Source organism: Bos indicus x Bos taurus, chromosome 3 (assembly GCF_003369695.1).
Source record: "Bos indicus x Bos taurus breed Angus x Brahman F1 hybrid chromosome 3, Bos_hybrid_MaternalHap_v2.0, whole genome shotgun sequence".
In the NCBI taxonomy this organism is placed as follows: domain Eukaryota; kingdom Metazoa; phylum Chordata; class Mammalia; order Artiodactyla; family Bovidae; genus Bos; species Bos indicus x Bos taurus.
In genome coordinates, this window is record NC_040078.1 from 94,499,582 (window position 1) to 94,517,176 (window position 17,595).

General features: G+C 42.1%; 1 protein-coding gene across 1 annotated transcript in view; it reads left to right on the plus strand.

The window, feature by feature from the left end:
- The window catches only part of RAB3B (RAB3B, member RAS oncogene family), a 71,134-nt gene that overhangs the window by 35,088 nt on the left and 18,451 nt on the right, over positions 1-17,595 (plus strand). Inside the window, exons 3-4 of the mRNA XM_027537269.1 lie at positions 11,677-11,795; positions 14,624-14,748. Coding sequence (XP_027393070.1) covers positions 11,677-11,795; positions 14,624-14,748 — 244 coding nt within the window. The remainder of the gene's footprint in view (positions 1-11,676; positions 11,796-14,623; positions 14,749-17,595) is intronic.

The following is a 17,595-nucleotide window of genomic DNA, read 5'->3' on the forward strand; positions in this document are numbered from 1 at the left end:
GAAAATCTTTTAAAATATGTTAATGACTTCATAGCATTTTACAAGGAAAATGTACCATATCTATTCATTAATTCATTCACTAACAGTATTTGTTGCATTTACCATATTTTGGTCACTCTGAACAGCGGCAAAACAATGAGGTACAAGTTCTGGCCTCTCGAAGTTTAGTTGTTCTCCATTGTTTGAACATTTAACTACTTTCCAACTTGGGGCTGTTATGGATCACATTGCAGTGATCAGTGATCATCTTTGTATATAAAACTCTTCCTCAGTTTCAGATTATATCCTTTGCATAGACTTCACTAGTGAGATTCCCATTATACTCTACCTTTGCCAGCATCGAATATTATCTTAGTTTAAGTTTAGCTAATTTAATAGCGTAAAATGGTATCTCATTATTTCAAATGGCATTTCTCTGATTACTTATTGAACAATCATCTATACATTTATTAACCATTTGTTTTCTTCAAATTGTCTGACAAGGGTCCTATTTTTATCACCAGCCATTTCTTAATATAAAATCTAACAATCATTTCCTTTTGCTCGCTGTTACCTGGGGATATATTAAGTATAATCTTGTTTCAAGCTTCTCTTTTTTCTCCTGGCCCTCTCCCACATCACTTCTTCTCCCATTTCTTCCTGTCTTGAAGGGGAGTTGGGTGAGTCACTGAAAGGATACAGCAGGTGGCAAATTAAGCAGATTCCTTAGGGAGACTCCTCAGACTGCTCTGAATAGTGCTGATGTCAATTGGGAGGCAAAAAGACTGAAGAGGAAATGGATTGGCAACTCTGATGCTAAATTTGTCCATGCAAAAGCACTGGGGTGTCAGGGATGATTGTTCTTTCAGCAGGCATCTTTAAAATACCTGCTATGTGCCCAGATCTGTCCTGGGTACTGATGAGGGCTTAGTAACTGGAGAAGACACAAATGAAGTAGGTCTTACTTAATAGTCAACTATGTACATGTCTAAGGCATTCAGACTAAATGGAGACGTCTGGCAGACAGTTGGAAATTTGCATCTGAAACTTGGAAGTAAAGGGCCCAGCGGATAAAGAGCCAGTTTAGGAGACAGGAGCAGGAAGAGGTGCAGGGGAAGCGCTGGTAAAGTAAGGTTTCATAGAAACTGAGGTAAGGAGGGGTTTTGAGAAGAGGAACAAGTATGGGGCATGTCATCTTTGTTATTTGAGGCAACAGAGAGATAATATTACCCAGCTTTCTCTCATTTATTCGTTCCTTTGTTCATTCAGTATTTTTGGAATACCTGCCAGGTGCCATGCCTTGCTCTAGGTTGTTGCTGAGGCTATAGAAATGAAAGGCACGGCCCTGAGTCCACAGCCTAGATGAGGAGATGTAGATGGGAGTTGAAACAAATCCCTGATGTAGAATCTATGATCCATTCATTCAAGAATAGTTATTGAAGGGACTGCCCTGATGGTTCAGCAGTTACGAATCCACCTGCCAGTGCAGAAGACACCATTCAATTGCTGGTCCAGGAAGATCCCACACGCAGTGGAGCAACTAAGCCCATGCGCCACAACTACCGAGGCCGCCTCGTACTAGAGCCCCTGCTCCGCAGCAGGAGAAATCTCCACAACGAGAAGCCTGTGTACGGCAGCTAGAGAGTAGTTCCCACTCACTGCAACTAGAGAAAGCCAGCCCAGCACTGCCAAAAATAAATAAATAAATAAATATTGAAAACCTAAGCTGTGCCAGGTTCACTGAGGAACAATGAAAGGAACCACTCTATCTTTAGTTTATCTGTGTGAAGTAAAATGTAGTGCCTGTATCTTAGTGGAAATCATTCGTATCTGTGAGAGGCTTTGCGGGTTTTGTGTGAGATCAATGCCAAAAATAAGAATGCAGGGTATTCACCTCTCTGGAGCTGGACTTCTCACCTGTAAAATGAGGGAGACCCTATAGGTATCATATGTATCATCCTATAACTTCTCAAAGGATTTGCCACATGTGAGGTAGTTTCCCTGCTAGACTGAGAATTCTGAGGGCAGAAATCATGTGGGTCTTATTCACTGGCACAGTGTAGGCTCAGTAAATGTTTGTGGAATTGATTACTCTCACATATGTAATCAATTCCACAAGGGCTTTCTAACTTGAAGGTTCTGTGTTCTGCTATCACTAAAATAAGACTCAGGTATATTCTGTGACGGTCCAAAAAAATGAATTTTGATATTGGATCCCCAAGAATTTCCCAGAATAGGTGCCCTTTGACCTGGACCTCAAAGGTTAGATAGGAGCTGCGTGGGCAGGGAAGTGCTTTCCAATACCCAATCCTGGGTTTCAGTGACCTCTTTTCCTGCCCGCTGTCCTCAAGGATCACTACCTGTGACTGAACTCCTTAGACTCCAATCTTCTTATCTGTAAATCAGTAGTGACAGCAATTCATGGTGTGCTGAAAGAATACTGGAGGTGGAGTCAGAATATTTGCATTTGAGTCCCAGCCTAGTCAAAAATATAAGTAGCTGTAACATCTTAGGAAAGTTACTTTACCTCTGAGTCCCAATTTCGCTACATGCAAAATAAAGCAATCAAGACTGCTGCTGCTGCTGCTGCTGCTAAGTCACTTCAGTCGTGTCCGACTCTGTGCGACCCCATAGACGGCAGCCCACCAGGCTCCCCCATCCCTGAGATTCTCCAGGCAAGAACACTGGAGTGGGTTGCCATTTCCTTCTCCAATGCAGGAAAGTGAAAAGTGAAAGTGAAGTCGCTCAGTCGTGTCCAACTCTTCGAGACCCCATGGACTGCAGCCTACCAGGCTCCTCCATCCATGGGATTTTCTAGGCAAGAGTACTGGAGTGGGGTGAGCTCAAAGACTGATTTTCCTTCTGACTCTCAAAAGTTTGTATCACAAGGTCATTGTTAGAATCCAATGAGATGATGCAACAAAAATGCTTATAAACTGTAGGGTGCTCCGAGTGTGGTCTATACTACTGAGGACAGAGGGTATAACACCAAGCCAGCTTTAAGGGGACACTCTTTCCTTTCCTCAATCCCTTGCTTCTCCTTGGCTCCACTGAATGTCCCTGAAAAGCTCTCTCCTGCTTTCCTCCCATTCCTATGGGACACGATGCCTCGGCTCCCAGGTGCTACAGAATACAAAGGGCTTGGAGTTTGGCAGCTGCAGGTCAAGGTGTAGGATGAGGGGAGAACCAGCTCAGCTCTTATTACCTGTCTTCCTGGTGCTCATCATCCCCCCACCCCCACCCCGGCAACCTTGCCTGGAGGGAATGAGCTAAAGAGGGGCAGGGAGAAGTTTGACTGGCAAGCATGTATATAATAGGGCAGGAATCCAAGCAAGGACAGAGGCCCCAGATATAACCTCTTCCTAGTTGTGTGACTTAAGTCTGTCACTGCTCTGGGTCTTCCTCTTTTGTCTAATAACTTGGAAAGGAATCAGAAAGAAGAGGGGACCCTTTTCTCACAGGTGATTTTCCTACCAATCCTGAGTTTCTAAATGAGTTTTCTGTCCTTAGCACAGAATCAGCCTTTGAGTTTCATTCACCAGCATTCTTATTAAGTGCCTACTATGTGCTGGGTGCTATAATTGAGGACCTGGGATTTAATTTAGCTAAATAAATATTGGGTCTCAGAGGAGACAGATGAATAACCCAGTAACTCTAATAAGCGTGATACATGCAGTGATCTAATGCCAAACTAAAGAGGATGGAGAAAGAAGTTACTTTGTCAGGGGAGAGGAGGTCAAGGACAGTTCAGAGGATGTGACCTTGAATAAAGTTGTGAATCATAAAGGAGAAAGGGGATTTCAGGCAAAGATCCGCGTATCAGATTAAGGTCCAGGGGTGTGAAGGAGCAGTGTTTGGAAAACCACAAGTAGTTAGGCAAATCTGAAACTCACTGGTTCAGTGGAGGAATGGGAGGGAAGGAACTGGAAGGGAAGCCTGAATCAATCCTGAAGAGTCTGCTTTCTACTGAGATGCTTGTAGCCTATGAGGTGGCCAGTGGGAAGTAAAGGGAGGGATTTAGACCAAAAGAGATGAGATTTAGAAGACGAGATTTAGAAAAGACCCATCTGACATTCATTGTGCTCTATCAGAAATGTTGCAGTCACTCCCAAAGTTCACCCTTTCAGTCCTTTTCAAATATTTATTGGAAATCTCCCTGCCCCCTGTGCCAGTGCTATGCCAGGCACTGAAGACCAAAGAATAAGCAAAACCAGACACCTTGTTCTTATGGCCCTTGCAGTTTGGCAGGGGAGACAGTCTTTAATCAAATAATTACACAAATAAATGCAAAATTATAGTGCTACAAAGGAGAAGTACATGGTGCCAGCAGAGGATGTAATTGTAGCATTTGACATTGCCAGGATGGTCAGGGCAGCTTCTCTGCTGAGTTGAGTCGAGCTCCAGAGGAAGAGTGTTGCCTCAGGGAAAGGTGCTAGAAGGCTCTGTGGGAATGGCCTCTCCTGCTTTAAAGTCCCCATTCGATACATGTTTCTCTTTACAGTAAACAGACACTATAGAGTTTAAGCAGGTATGTATAATATTCAACCTTATATCCTCAGGATCTAACCAACACTTACCACATAATCAGTGCCCAGTGAAGATTCGGAAAAAAAAGAAAGGAAAAGAATGAAAATCCTTTAGGCACTTTAGATATTTGGAGATGGCAGTACCCTTCCTCAGAGCTTCTTTCTTGCTTCAGCTGCTCTTCCCATGACACTGTTTCAAGTTCCTGTCACTGTTCTTTCTGGTCATTCCATTTGATTGTGGCTCCTGTGACAGGTGATTTGAAACAGCAGGGATGGGGTCCAGTGCCAAGAACATTTGTCTCTTGGAGCCAGAAGACCTGGTTTTATTTAAGCCTCTTTTCATCATTCATCTCTACAAGTCTCAGGTTTGTTTTTTTTTTTTAATATGGAATGGATATATTGGTTCTTCTCTCATAGGATTTCTCTGGGAACCATCTGAGATAATAAGAAAAAAATACTTTGTAAACTCTAAGAGCTAAACAAACATAGGACTTAAATATTTGGAGGGCTGCCACATGAGTGAAAAATTAGATTTATTCTTTGGGTCTCCAGAGAACAGAATTAAATCAATGGATAGAAATTACCACATGCAGCTTTCAGTTCAACAGAAGGAAGCAATGTTGTAATACTCAGAACTGTCCATCAGTGGAGTGGCTGCCTTTTGAGGTGGTAGGCATCTAACACTGGGAACACTTAATGCAAGTATGCTATAGAAGGAATTCGTTTTTTAAGTGAGTGGGTGGATTGAGTAACTTCTAAGATTTACTTTTAATTTTAGAATTCAACAGTCTGATAGTTAAGACACGTGGAGGAGCTGGGAGAGGGCATATGTGGCCAAGAGAGTACATGAAGAGACATATGGAGCAGAAATGAGTATTGCATGTGTGGGTGACAATATGGAAATTTCAGAAATGATGGATCTGTGTTGGGTCAATGATTCAGTGGAAGATAAAGAAGATAACTAATATTGGTTGAACACCTGTGTGCCAGACACGTGACTCCATTTAAGCTTTGTGGGTGACTTCCAGCCCTTTTCTATGGTGGCAGAGCGACGCTGGCCTTAGGGAAACTTAGAAATGGTTGGAGGTTCTCCTGTCTGGAAGTGGGCTGGGTCCTATCCTGAGGAGCGGAGAAGAATTCAGAATATACAGTCTGGTTGGGCTATAAGCTGTGTAGACAATACACAAACTTTTGTCAAAACACAGAATTTGAATCCTGACTCTACTTCTTGTAGTTTGTGACTCTAGCACGTTACTTAAACTCTGTGACCCTCAGTTAATTCATATATAAAATGGGGACTCAAACTTGTCCTGCTTCAGGCTGATGTAATAGTTAAGAGGAATAACCTACAGCAAAGGCCTTCTGGGAAGAGCACAGGCTTTGGAATAAGACCTAGGTTTGAATCTCAGTCTGCCATGAACTGGTTATAAGATCTTAGGCAACTTATTTAAATTTTCCTTATCTGTAAGTACAGATAACAGTATTTCAAGGCTGTTTTGAAAATTAAGTAAAACAGGAAAAGTGCTTAGCATAGTGCCTGGCACTTAGGTTTTATTTGGTTAGTACAAATAATAAGATCCCATATATGAAGCAATTTTTTTTTTGAAGCACTTATTGAAGTGCCTGGCACATAGTAGGTGTTCAGTTGATGTTATGTCCCTTCTCCCTGGCCCCCGTGTCTGTCAGGCCAGTGGCTTGCGTATCGTTGTGTCCAGTCTCTGGCATCGTGCTCTGCCCATATGAAGAGCTCAATGAATGTCTGCTTCGTAGAAGTGAATCAATTGCTCTTGATGACACGATCTCCTTCTTCAAGTAGACAGTGAGTCATGCCTCTTTTTTTTCCCCTCCTTCCTGTCTCCTCTTTGGTTCTATTTCTGACTCTCATCAGTGGGAGGGGAATCAATGTTCATCAAAGTGATTTTTAAAAATAAAAGAGAGAGGGAGTTTCAGGAGCGATTCTCTGGGCTACTTTCCATTGAGCACAGGATAGTGAGAGCTGGACGGTTGTTTCCAACCTTGCTTTTCTTTAGGTGAAAAACAACATCGACAGTAATAAGCACAGCTACTATAAGCTTTATTACACACCTACTATGTGCCTGGCACTCTCCCAAGCTCTATGAATACATTATCTCTAATCCTCACACAACCACTTCAGGACTGGTACTATTATTTTGCAGACAAATACTATTTGATTTCACTTATAGGAGATACCTAGAATAGTCAAATTCATAGAGTCAGAAGGTACATTGGTAGATGCCAGGGGTCAGGGGCGGGGGTTTGGGGAGGGGGAATGGGGAATTCATGTTTAATGGGGACAGAGTTTCAGTTTAGGAAGATGAAAAATTCAGGGGAAGGGTGATGGTGAGAGTTGGCCAACAATGTGAATGTACTTAGTGCCACTGAACTATAGAGTTAAATATGGTTAGAATAGTATGTTTTATATTATGTGACTTTTACCACAATAAAAAAAAATTAAAGAAAAGGACTAATATTATTGTCACCACTTTATTAATGAGGAAATTAAGCCTTAGAAAAGTTAAATAATAATACAAGGGACAAATACTCCTATACTTGAGTACCTAGTATGAGCTAGACATTTAAAAAAATCTTACTTAAACACCCTACAAAGTAGGTATTATTATTTTCATTCAAATTGTGAAGAAACTGAGCTTCAGAGAGATGAAAAAACAAAGCCATCCAAAATCACACAGTTAATGATAGGAAAAACTATGAGTCAGACCAAAGCCTGCTCAACTCTTAATTCATCCATTCCCTTTCTGTCTGTCCATTTTCTGCTCTTTGAGGGAAGCTTCATATTGAGGGGCCTCCCAAGTGGCTCAGTGGTAAAGAACCAACCTGCCAATGCAGGAGATGCGGGTTTGATCCCTGGGTTGGGAGGATCCCCTGGAGAAGGAAATGACAAGCCACACCAGTATTCTTGCCTGGGAAATCCCATGGACAGAGGAGCCTGGTAGGCTACAGACCATGGGGTCGCAAAAGAGTTAGACACACTAAGCAACTAAACAATGACAAATCATATTTAGGCCCTGAATGGATGCTGCCCTGAGCAGGTCTGAATGAGAGCAGGGTGGCCCATGGCATGAGACTTGTTCAGTCCTGCTGAGCAGACCCTGGGAAGCTGGCCCTGCTCCTAGGGCTGACTGTGGAAGTACAAAAACAATGCCTAAGTGGCACTCATGCTGTATAAGGAACTGTTCCAAACATTTTGGATATAATAACTTTCTTAATCTTTGTGGTAGCTTTGTGAAATAGGTATTGTTATAGATGTTATAAGTCTGTTGTTATAGACTACTTTATAGATGAAGAAACTAAGGCCCCAAAAGGAAAATTGCCCCAGGAGAGAATTATCCAAAAGCGTGAATACTAGGACACAGGAATCACTGTGAATTATTTTAGAGGCTGCCTACCATTGTCACAAAGTTAGTAAGTGCTAGAATAGGGGTTTACACCCGGAAGTCTAACTCGAAAGACCACGCTCTTAACCTCAAAACTATATGGCCTTTTTGTTTAGCAAGTGGTGATTGAATCCCTAATGTGTGCATAGTCCAAGGCACTGAGAGTGTAGAGGTAAAACTAATTCCTTGTCCAAGCTTATTTATTATTCTATACCAGGATTTCCAATTAACTGGGCATCAGTTGAGTAGCAGGATTCTTTGTCAAAGAGATGGAGCACAGGTCCAGACTCCAGGTACAGATGGGAGACTGGAAACTGTCACAAAGAAGTGGTATAATGCAGGTGGAGTGAGGAGAAATGAGACCTGCTGGCAGTGCTCAAAAATCCTGCTTGGGCCTTTAGATCCCTAGTCTGGACAGGTGGCTTAGTTCTAAACCCTATAGAACAAGATTTGGGGCCTGAGCCTGTACACTGGTAGAAAGAGTCTCATCTGTCTCGTTGGCTCTGAGGAGTTCAGGAAGTAGAGGTAAGAGCTGCTGCAGTGGTTCATAGGTACCCACGCACAGAGCTTTTTTGTAGATATAACAGGAGTATCTCTCTAATATTAGTGCCTAAGATTCCTGTGTTAGATGTTTACTCACTCACCCTCACTCATGCACACTCACTCATCTATCTCTTCATTCATTTTTTAATTCATTTATCTACTCACCCATTCTACACTACTCATTCATTACACCCATCTACTCATTCATTCTACACTACTAATCCATGCTGCTGCTAAGTCGCTTCAGTCATGTCCGACTCTGTGCGACCCCATAGACGGCAGCCCACCAGGCCCCGCCGTCCCTGGGATTCTCCAGGCAAGAACACTGGAGTGGGTTGCCATTTCCTCCTCCAGTACTAATCCATGAGCTGGATACAATTCTATTTGCCAGAACTCTTAGGGAGAAGTACTGTATGTGGTCAGAAGCAATACTCTGATAAGCTGCTTGAAGTAAAGAGTAAGACACCCCCAAACCATGCTCAACAAACAGGAGATGGTGACTCAAATGCTCTTCAAGGATGGTGGATGTGTTAAATGCAGACTTTGTTTTGCTGAGTAATGTGCAAGTCTGGGTCAGAGCTGAATTGCACAGGACATGAAGAAGCTGAGCCCTGCCAGAAAAATAACTGATTTGTTTGCCATGTCTGTAAGTCACCCCTTAAATACTTGTTGAATCTATTTCTACTGCATCCCCACTGCTACCACTCTAGTTCAAATACTTCTTAGGTCTCACCTGAGCGAGTCGGACACAACTGAGCAACTGAACTGAACTGAACAGAGCCATTGCAAAGATCTCACCAACCAGCCTGCCTGCTTCCCATGTCTACTTCCTCCAGTTTGTTCTCCACATCACAGTCAAAGCGATCTTTCTAAAGTTCAGATAAAATCATGTTAATATCATACCTCAAAATCTTTGATCCTAAAAAGATCAGATTCAAATTCTGTAGCATTGCCTTCAAAGCTCTTTCTAGTTTCATTGCCTACTCATTTCCCACAATTCCTTAAGTTCTTCTGGAGTAGTCATGGGAAAAAACTCTTCCTTACGCAAAAATACCTTTCCTTCACTTCTCTGCTTGGAAAATTCTTATTTAGGAAAAATCCCTGTTGTCTTCCTTCTATTACCAAGTAACCGCATCTTTAGGTAATGCTGCCGGACTTGTAGAGATCCCATCCGTGGGAGTGGTTGTGCCATCTACCACATTTCCCATTCTCCTCCTGGGCGTTTTATAGGATTGTGCTTTCTTGGGTGTGGGCGTGTGACTTGCTTTGGTCAGTGAACAAGAAAAATGGAAGAGCCAAAACATGACTCAGATACTTTCTTTCCTTCTCATAGCTGCTCTGTCAGTCGTTATCCTGGAATGAAGCAGACAAAGAGCAGAGCACCCAGCCAACTCTTAATGGATATGTAAAAATAGTGAAAGATAAAACCTTGTTATTGAAGCTGCTGAGATTTTGAGATTGCTTATTATTGAGTAACCCAGTCTATCCTAACTGGTGCACTATCTCTGCTTTGACATCTTTCATAACTACCCTAAATCACCATATTTCTACTTTATCTGAATTGTGTGACACATTTTCTTTATACCACTTATTTGATAGTGATGACATTGCTAATTATGAGTTTGGTGGTATGTCTTAGCCACCTCTATACTTTTGCTGAGCTTTCCTGAGGGCAAGGGTGATGCTTGTTCCATTTCTGTATCACACAAATTATGATTCATAGCCAAGGTGACATACTGAAATAGGTGTAGGAATCAGACAGACAGACTTGTTTTGAATCCCAATTCTTACATTTGATGGACAATCTTTGTGAACCTCAGTTTTCTCAATTGTAAAGTGGGAGTAATAATATGTACCTTACAGGGTTTTTCTAAAGTTTGTGGATAATAGATGCAACATATGTACTAATATGGCATGTTATAATTCTTTTGTTCCCATTATTTGTTTTTAATATCATTACGGGTAGTGTTCAGTAAATGCCTGTGGATAAACGTTTCATTGACTGAGGTATAATGATATGTGCATCAGACTTGGAATCAGAATCCCTAGATTTAAGACATAGCTTTTTTTTTTTTTAACCAGCTTTGTGTCCTTGGAAAGTCACTTACCCTCTCTGCAGTTTTGCATTCTCAACTATAAAATGTAAATACTGATCCTTACCTCTGAGAGACTTTTTATAAAATTTAAATGAGGTAATATATGAAGAAATCTTTTATATGTGCTCCAGGATCACACATCTAAAACTATAATGATACAGAAAAGACTGATTGGTCCCTGACACAAGGACTCTGTGGACATTGTGAAGCACCCCAGCGTATTCCATTAACGCTTTATTGTGGGGTTTGGCTTAGCTTGTTTGTGTTTGTCTTTGCAACTAGACTGTGAGCTGCTTGAGATAAAGAATTGTCTTAGTCATATATTTTTTTTTAGTGAAAATGTTTGTTTCTCCTTGTATAAATAATACATGTTTAGCATTAGAGACAATAAAAATACCTGAAGAAAATGAAAATCCTGATAATTCTTATCTTTCTTACAGAGATAGTCACTATTAACCTTCTGAGGTGTTTCTTTCCAGTTTTCTTCTCTGCAAATATCGTTATGAAACTGACATTACATTGCACATACAAGCATTGTTCCATCTTATATAAATAAACACATAACCATTCTAAAGTTGGATATATGTTAATGATAGTTTTACACTGTTTAAATAGAGTTGTAACCAAAATTTTTGTGCATAAATATTGTTAGTCTGATTTTCTATTTTTGTAAAAAAGTTTTTAGAAGGAAAAATTTCCAGGCCAAAGGGTACAAATATTTTTAATACTCTTGGGACTTCCAAATTGATTTCCAGAAAGACTGAACCAAGTTCCATTCCCAGAAACAAGGTGTAAGGTTGTACATCTTACTACATCCTTGTCTGTAACAGGAATTATAATTAAAAACAAAGAAAAATCTTTTAATATAATAATTATCTATTTACAGTTCTTTTGTGAAATGTTCTTTCCTCCTGCTCATTTTTCTACTGGGATTTTAATTATTTTCTTACTCATTTCTATGATGTTTCAAAAACCATTTTATTATAGTCACCAAATACAAGATAAATAATAGATTCTCCTTAAGTATACTTTGGATTATTAGTTAATTGTCCTAGGGACTTTTTAGAAACAAAAACAGACTTTCTGTGAGGCTGACTCCTTCCTTTTCCCACCTAGGACACAGCTGGGCAGGAGCGATACCGGACCATCACCACAGCCTATTACCGCGGAGCCATGGGCTTCATTCTGATGTATGACATCACCAATGAGGAATCTTTCAATGCTGTCCAAGACTGGTATGAGAGTCATTCATTCATCCATTCATCAGATTGTTCATGAAACTCTAGCATGTGCTAAGCCCTACACTATGTGTTAGGGAAAACCAGATGAATAAGACGTGGCTCCTGTCTTCACAACGTTCACAGATGAGCAGAGAGGATAGATCAGTGAGCAGGCACTGACAGTATCCTGGGACAGGTGCAGTGATGAGAGTGGTACCCAGGCCGTAGAAACCTAGCTTGGGGAGCTAGGGAATGTGTCCTGGAATTGCTGACATACATACTACAGTTTGAAGATGGACAAGAATTAGCCAGAGGGACAAATGGATAAGAATGTTGCAGAAAAGGAGTACAGATATGCAAAGGCAAGAAGGTAGGTGAGAGGGTAAGAAGAACAGAGGTCATGAAGGATTTTATGTGCTGGGGTAGGGAATTTGGATTTTATTTGTAAGTGAGGACATTTGAACTGGGAAACAACAGGTTCAGATTAGTGTTTTAGGAAAAATCATTCTGGACAGAGTACTAAATGAATCCACATATTGTTTTCCTATAAAGTGTATCCCTTGGCTGGAGGGTGGGGGTCAAGTTCATAACAGTTCAATATACAATAGAATCTGACACAATTCCCTAGAGGTATAGCCTCTGAGCAACTTATATCAGGGGCCCCCAACCCCCCAGGCCACATCCCCATCTCTTGCCTTACTGCCTGAACTAAACCCCCCTAACCCCGATCCTGGAAAAACTGCCTCCATCAAACCAGTCTCTGGTGCCAAAAAGGTTGGAGACTGCTGATTTACTTCTTTCTCCCTGGAAAATTACTCACAAGGAGAAGGGAGCATGAAGAGAAGGAGAGGTGAAGAGGGAAGGCCAGGACTGGGTGTCCCTATTCAGTGGAGAGGATAAGAATGTGGAAGATGGAGAATCTGTGCCTGGTTCTTATCCACTGTCAGAGAGGCAGAGCAGGCTGGGCACAGCTCAGCAGTGCTGGCCAGTGCCAAGCTTGTCTTCTGCTCTTTTTTGCCCAACAGCTACCCTTTGAAGACTTTGCTTCTGCCAAGGAACAGTTGCCATGACTATGTGAGGCGCCATTGGTTCCTTGGAGCCTTGAGCTGGGAGTGACCTTTCAGGCTGTCTACCCCCACTTTGCAGTTCTGAACAGCAGTCTAGGGTGCCACCCACATGCCTGTCACACATGTGTTCTCCTTCTCAGCCTCTTGGTCATCCCCTTCTTCCTCCTTTCTCCCTGTTTCCTTTTAACAACTCCTTTTCTCCGCCTTCCTTTTTTTCTCCTTTCCTCCCTCTTTTTTCTCTTCCTCTCTCATTATACCTTTTTCCTTCTGTTTTTTCCCCTTTCTTATTCTCTCCCTTCCCTCCAGTCATGACTTTTCCCTCCTCCTCCCTTCTCCCTTCTCTCTATCTCCTTCCATCCTCACCTCCCATCATGAAGAGATTAGCTCTTTCTTTAAGTATCTCCACACTGCCCATTCCCTGCCAGCCTTGACCTCCTTCCCTTTCTCCATCAGTCCCTGTTCATCCTGCCTCAGGAACAGAGTGACTTTAACACCTGGTGACGATTCCTCCAAGAATAACCTAAGTTGCTAATCTAGGAGCTGAGAGTGGATGGAGGTGGGAGGAGGGAGGAAGATGACAGAAGAGTGGCACAGAAGGCACAGGGAGTTGGCTTCAGGTCCCTGCCTTGAGGCTAAAGACTATCTGTCTTTTCCAAGCTCTGACCTTCAGTTTTGCCTCTGGGAAACTTGGTCCCAGCCTAGCACCCATCTGCCATCTAAACCTCAGTGCCCAGCACAGAACCTGGCTCTCTGTAGTTTCAGCACAAATGGTGGTTGAGTGAATTCCATCCATTGATGAAGTGGCTTTTCACCCTTAAAAAGAAGATGGGTAGTGAAATCAGCTTGAGGAGCAGGGTTGGTAGTTGGTCCAGTCTGCAGTTAAGGTTGAGTTAGATTGAATGTCAGTATCAGGATAGGATCAGAGTTTATTTAGATCTGCTTCAGGATTAACTATTTGCTGGCTTCTTCCTTCATCAGACATTCACTGACTTCTCTGTGCTCTATGCTTGGGGGGCTGGTACTACAAAGATGGGGCTTCCCTGGTGGCTCAGTGCAGAAGAATCCGCCTGCCATTGCAGGAGACATGGGTTTGATCCCGGGTCTGGGAAGATCCCACATGCTGTGGAGCAACAAAGCTCATGCCCCATACTGAACCTGTGCTCTAGAGCCCGGGAGCTACAACTACTGAGCCCATGTGCTGCAACTCCTGAAGCCTGCACTCTCTAGAGCCTGTGCTCTGCAACAAGAGAAGTCACGACAACGAGACGCCTGTGCAGGGGACTGAAGAGTAGCCCCCACTCGCTGCAACTAGAGACAAGCTGGCATAGCAACAAAGACCCAGTACAGCCAAGAATAAAAAATAAATACCTAAATAAAATTATATATACAAAAGAATAAACCTATCTCTGCCCTCAAGGAGAGACAGATAAATCCAGCCAAATGTAATAACAGATGCCACAGTAAAGGTGTAGGGAAACCAAAGAGGGGGTAACTGTTCCTACCTGTGAGGTGTTGAGGTGTATGGGACTGCTTCCCAAAAAATGTATGCTCTATATAAAGGTCTGGTTTTATTTCCTCTATTTAAAAGTTTATTTCTCATTATAGAAATAATACATGCTCACTTTCAAAAACTTGTCGAGAAAAGGTTTTTTTATTGGCCTGAACATATGGCTTGTGGGATTGCAACCTTGTTGAAGGGGCTTCTGTGAGCTTCTTGGGGTCCTTTCTGGCCTAGGAGGGTGTCGGTAACACAGTCCTCTTCCTGTCTCTCTTTAGGGCTACTCAGATAAAGACCTACTCCTGGGACAATGCCCAGGTCATCCTGGTGGGGAACAAGTGTGATATGGAGGAAGAGAGGGTTGTTCCCACTGAGAAGGGCCGGCTCCTCGCAGAGCAGCTTGGTATGTGCATGACACATGTGGGTGCATGTGTGCACTGGAGTGGGGCAAATGGAGGGAATAAGTGTGTGTTTGTATTTGGGACATTAAGGATGTGCTGTGACCCTGAATTATGTGCATATGTGCTCTGTGTGTGTTGTTTCATATTTAGGGCATATACATGTGGGCTTCATGCTAATGAATTCTAGGTAATGCATTATTTATGATACATGTATATTTTGTTACACTGGATGTATAAATAAAATTTAAATATATGAAATCTTTTTTTTAAACCAGTTCCTTCCACAAAGTATTTGAGGTATCTTATAACATTGTCATAGTATATCAACCAAAAAATGAGACAATTGGAGCAAAGGGAAAGAAGGCAAGGGTAGGAGAACATAAGAGAAGGCCAGGGGTGAGATAACTATATTTTGTAAGTTTGGGGCATGTGCAAGAGCTGGACTGAAATAGTCACTTTGAGCTTCCTAGCAACCATTGCAAAGAGGGAAACATAATCAGTTACATGGTTCAGAGATGGTCTTTAAGATAAAAACAAACCCATTATTCCAGAGAAGCACTGCTCTCCACTGACAACTGTAGACTGAGTGTGTGTATGCTCAATTGTATCTGACTCTTTGTGATCCCATGGACCGTAGCCTGCCAGGCTCCTCTGTCCATGGAATTTTCCAGGCAAGAATACTGGAGTGGGTTGCCATTTCCTTCTCCAGGGGATCTTCCCAACCCAGGGACTGAACCACGTCTCTTGTGTCTCTTGCATTGGCAGGCAGATTCTTTACCACTGAACCACTTGGGAAGCCTGGCAACTGTAGAACAGACTCTATATGTTGAGTGTGATGATGTTCTTAATATTAAGCATCCTTTATAGCAACTGCAACACTGTATATCGTAGGCTGTGTCTTACAGTTTCTGTCAGTGTAAACTGATGTTTTGTCACCAAAATACAATTCACAGCAAAGGTGACTGTATGAAGTCACGAGACAATGTAGATTAAACATGCTGCTCAATGATGCTCTTTTTGCAAGGTTAATGCACCTTGATCCTTGTGCTCCATTGACACCCAGGTGTCTCAGGTGTGTCTTAGTGGCCACACAGTGGGACACCTACCTACACCTGCTTAAAAGAGAAGCTTTTCTTTTCTTTTCCCTATTGGGGTTTAATATAGGATCACCTTAGATAAGTCTTCTTTTAGAAGAATACATGTACTGCTTAGCTTTTAGCCGTCTCCCTAAGTATTTCTCACAACCTCAGTGCTGTAAGTATTAAGGAGAAGAGAGTTTAAAGTTATATTCTCTGCCAGTTTTTGAAGTTCAGATATTTGGGCTGGTAGGTGGATAAATTGTGTAATATACAAGTGTGAATTTGTGTTGTATATATTTGTATTATGTATATTATGAGGACATGTATAGCGGAGCGTCGTATACTTCTTTCTTCCCTCTCCTATTCTCCAGTGTGGCCTGGAATAGAAATCAGCACACTGAAGGTGCTTAATAAATAGGGAGGGTGGGCCATTTGGCTCTTGATGGTTCTTACCCCATCACAGGTGTCCTCAGGGCCCATAGAATGTGTCTATACCCATTCCCATGGTTCACAGGACAGTAAGCATGTGGCGAAGCCCACACATGGGTGACCTCTGGCTATCTTATGCCTTCAGCCTGCTGTCTGTGAGATGCCCTGCACTTTCCCTGGACCAACATTGCCATTTCTGTTTGAAAGGCTCTTTTTTATCCCCCATCTCCCACTCTTATCTAGCTGTTGAACCCTCACTCAACTTTCAAAACACACCTCCCCCAGCTCTTTTCTTGGTTCCCCCACTTAGAGTACCCTATGCATGCAACAGTCACAGTACCCATCTCCCTTGGGTGCACTTGTTTCCTTATCTGTCTTGTTTATCTTTATACCCATAGTGCCTGGCATATGGTCTGGCAGTGAGTAAACACTGTAAAAATATATTTTGATTAAAATTTTATGGAGTCAAGTATTTGGCTACTTCATTTTACTTCATTCTAATTATGACTTTCTGAGCTCCTACTCCATGCCAAGTACTGTGCTGCAAAATAGGCTATGTTCCCTGGTCTGAGACAGAAACTGTGATAAGCCAGGTGATCAGTGCTGTGATAGAAGGATGCGCCAGGGGCTGTGGACACAGAGGAGGCATCTATTCAGTTTGGGTCAGAGAATGTGAAGCCCATGCTGAGTCTTTTTTTTAATTAATATTGATTTGAGTACAGTTTGCTTTACAATGTTGTGCTATTTTCTACTGTACAGCAAAATGAATCTGCCATACATACACATATTGTCTCCTCCCTTTTGAATTTCCTTCCCATTCAGGTCACCACAGTACATTACAAGGGAGTTCCTTGTGCTATACAGTATGTCCTCATTAGTTATCCATTTTATGTGTCGTATCAAGAGATAACTCATTGAAAAAGACCCTGATGCTGTGAAATAGTGAAGGCAAAAGGAGAAGAGGGCAGCAGATGGTTAGATGAATTTGAGCAAACTCCGGGAAATAGTGAAGAACGGGGAAGTGTGGCATGCTGCAGTCCATGAGGTTGAAAAGAGGCAGACACGACTTAGCGACTGAACAACATCAATAGTGTATATGTGTCAATCCTTATCTCCCAGTTCTTCCTACTACCTTCCCTTCCCCCTTGGTATCCATGCATTTGTTCTCTACTTCTATGTCTCTATTTCTGCTTTGAAAGTCTTTAAAATATTTTTAAAATTTATTTTATTTTTGGCTGCACTGGGTCTTTGTTGCTGTGCTTGGGCTTTCTCTAGTTGTGATGCTGAGCTTCTCATTGTGATGGCTTCTCTTGCTGCTGAGCATGGGCTCTAGGGTGCTTG